This window comes from Penaeus monodon, chromosome 14 (genome assembly GCF_015228065.2).
Source record: "Penaeus monodon isolate SGIC_2016 chromosome 14, NSTDA_Pmon_1, whole genome shotgun sequence".
NCBI lineage: Eukaryota > Metazoa > Arthropoda > Malacostraca > Decapoda > Penaeidae > Penaeus > Penaeus monodon.
In genome coordinates this window covers 21,038,446-21,041,776 of record NC_051399.1, presented here as the reverse complement: position 1 = coordinate 21,041,776, position 3,331 = coordinate 21,038,446, and the positions used below count along the sequence as shown (strand labels likewise).

General features: G+C 33.8%; 1 protein-coding gene across 1 annotated transcript in view; it reads left to right on the top strand.

Moving 5' to 3' along the window:
• LOC119580642 (leucine-rich repeats and immunoglobulin-like domains protein 3) overlaps positions 1-3,331 on the top strand; it is a 74,147-nt gene that overhangs the window by 70,634 nt on the left and 182 nt on the right. Inside the window, exons 11-12 of the mRNA XM_037928744.1 lie at positions 98-536; positions 995-3,331. The exon at positions 995-3,331 is cut by the window's right edge and continues 182 nt beyond it. Of these exons, the coding sequence (XP_037784672.1) occupies positions 98-536; positions 995-1,527 (972 nt within the window). The 3' untranslated portion in view covers positions 1,528-3,331. The remainder of the gene's footprint in view (positions 1-97; positions 537-994) is intronic.

Below are 3,331 nucleotides of genomic sequence, written 5' to 3'. Positions count from 1 at the left end.
ATATATATTATATATATTAATATATTATATATATATATATATATATATATATATATATATATATATATATATATATATTTATATATTAAATATTCTAATACTTTCAGATATAACATCTACAACAACAACTGGAATAGTAATGATGGCAGTTGTTGGCTGTGTTGTCATCACCTCACTTGTTTGGGTCGTTATTATATACCAGACAAGAAAGAGACCCCAGGCTGGTTCATTAGGACCACCACCTGCCTATCCAAGGGAAGAGGTTTTAGGGAGGTATCCTGCCCACCTGCCAACTCATCATCACCTGCCATCAGACCTTGTGCATACTTTCACTCCACTTCTGGCCAATTCACATGAGACTTATACAACAGCAGGGCAAGACAGTGGCTCAGAGCACTCCAGTGGCAAGGACAGTGGGACAGGAGATTCAGCCCAGCGGTCTAATGAAGACCTTCTTCCTCTTGATCTTTCACGTCCTGGTCTTAGGCGGTCACTGATTATCTGTGCTGAGAATGGGTCTGCTTCAGTTTTAAGGGGTAAGTTTTTTGAAGCTAAAATTACTTTTATGTAATTATTACATGTCAAGTTGTTATATCAACTTTACTTGACCTTATAATTTTCGGATGCTTTGGAAATAAGATTATCCTGATAAATTGCAAACATATGATCAGTTAAAAACAATCACTTATTTCAACCAGTTATCCACATTCAGTTTTTCTAACATGCTCCAGGTATTGGAATGGAGCTCTGTGCCATTCTTCTCCTTGTAATAAAAGTTATTACATTATAACAAAATGTGTTTTACACTTATTTTTTCATTTTTTTAATAGTATTCTTTTTCTTACCACATAGAGAAACCATGAAAATTCCAAAATACAAGCAGAGGTGTTAGGTAGTACAGGTTTAGGACATTATGCGTGTTAAAAAAATTATCACTAATATATTCTACTTTGTATTTTGTATTTTTATTTATCCATTTACTTTTTCATTACAGGAGCCAGTGCAGTAAGTGTTGGTCCAAATGGAGAACTCGTGGGATGTGAAGATGCACTTGGCCGTCCAAGATTATCTACATTTAGCCCTCATCTTTCTCCTGGAAGCTATAGTCCTAACCAGTATACTGCCAGTCTAAGAAGGGGTTCAAATTCACGTCGCCACCCAGTACCGTCACCAACCTCACCTTCAGCTTCTCTACCTCGGGGTCAAACCCTCTGTCAGACAGACGATCGTGTTCACCATTCTATGCTTGCTTCTCCCTCTCCTTCAACTGAAACATGTGAACATTATAGTTCACATGTAGTACCAGCTTTAATGGATGACCAAGAAGAAGCTGGTAATAAAAATATAGATCCTGTTGGTGAGCCAGTAGGTGAATCATGTGTTGTAAATATTAGTGATAATGACCCAAATAACCTAAGAACAGTGATTTGCAGTGCTGGGGATAGCCGCAGTGAACTGGATTTAAGGTTAGATACTGCAGAAGTGAAACACAATAGCATTCCTAAACAGACAATTGAATCCAGATAATTTTTAGTGACTACTATGGATTATAAAGTAACTGGAATTGCACCTTCCACCACTAACTTTTTATAGTTCCCAGGTTTCATTAACAGCATTCCACATATTGAAAAATGAGAATGTTTTTAATAAACAATAAATTTATAAAGAGCACTGATAGATAGTCTAGTAGTTATAATAGTGAACTGCATTTGAACAAGCTGACTTAACCAGTAGAGATAACATTTTACTGTGGTGGATTGGTGCAATTGTTTGTTTTTAAGTACCTGTCTGGTGCCATAGTAGTTCCAGTGCTGCCAGTGTCAAGTTGTACAATTTTGTTTTCATTGTTGATGGCCTATTGGTGTTGTAGCAATCTTTGTATACTCAGTACTTTGGCCTTTAATGTAATCTGGCTTAATTTTCTGTGTATACTAAAATGTGTACATGTTTATACTTTGCAAGAATTTTCTTGCATATTCACTTGATCTAAGAAATTTCATTCATCATTCATATGGAATATCAGAATGATTTTCCCTTTCCAGTCCAGCCTCAGTAGAAGTTAATGAGACTTGTGCTCTGTGAGCATATGATTAATTCTATGACATTTTTAACTTCTCAGCCATCTGAAGGGCTTCAATTCTAGAGTAAGCCAGCAACATGCATTCTCCGTGATACCAAGGTACTGAAAGTACCATAGGAAATTTGTGGTGCATTATTAGGTTCTTAAGTTTTATTTTCATACATTGTCTTTATTAGAGAGAAAGTTTTAGTGTTCCTTGTCTGAGAATATTTTTATATTCATTTTTGATTTTATGTAGTAACAGTTTTGCTTTGTATAACAAATGTACAGTTGCTTTATGTCATAGATGCAATGTTGGATGATACCAAGTGAAAGAAGCTACAGTGAAGATGGTATGATTTTTTATTTTGATTTCTGATAAAATGTCGAAAGCACTGTCATTTGTTTGTAGACTAAATATATCAAGTTCAAATGCCTCAAAATATGTGTTGTGAAATAGGTTAATGAACTAAGCCCAGTCAAGCATTAAGCTGTTACTGTTATTACAGGCATTTATCACAAAATTGTATTTTAAGCTTGAAACTAGTCACTTATTGGACATAGTTATTATGTCACAACCTGTTATGTCATCACTTGATAGTCATTGTATAACAATTTAAATAAACATATATATACCAAATTACTATTCACTTTCATAAAGTGTGTTTTAAATATTCAGCAGATTGAGTTTTCAACCTTTAAAAGAGCATGGATGTTCCCGGTTTAGTGCAAGACTTCTTCATGGTTGTGACATATTAACAAACAATGTAACATATTTGAAATTTTATATGATGTTCCTGTAAAGGCTTTGTCTTATGTAACATGTACAGTCTATATTTTGTTGATTTTGTTGGCAGTTATATAATCAGTTTATTATTATTCAGAAGTAGAAATATTTATATTATTCCTACTATTTTAGTATTTCATGTTGCAAATTGGGATAATTAGTGCCAGTTGAGGGGGTGGGATTAATTGTTAATAAACAAAAACAATGAAGCAGGTTCTGACTTGTTCAATCAGTCCTGTTCCAGTTTGCATTTACACAGGCAGCATGAATATATGAATCATACATATGATTTTAAAGATTACACCTTGAATCAGTTTTTATTAATTAAATTAAATTTATATGTCTTTACTGTATAAAGGAAATGTGGTTGAATTGTTCAGACTTATTTTGCACAAATCAAACAGTGGGAAAAAGCAATGAGGATGAGAAAACAATAATAAAAAGTTAGTTGTCTATATTTGCTTGTTCCTGCATTCCATAGGAGG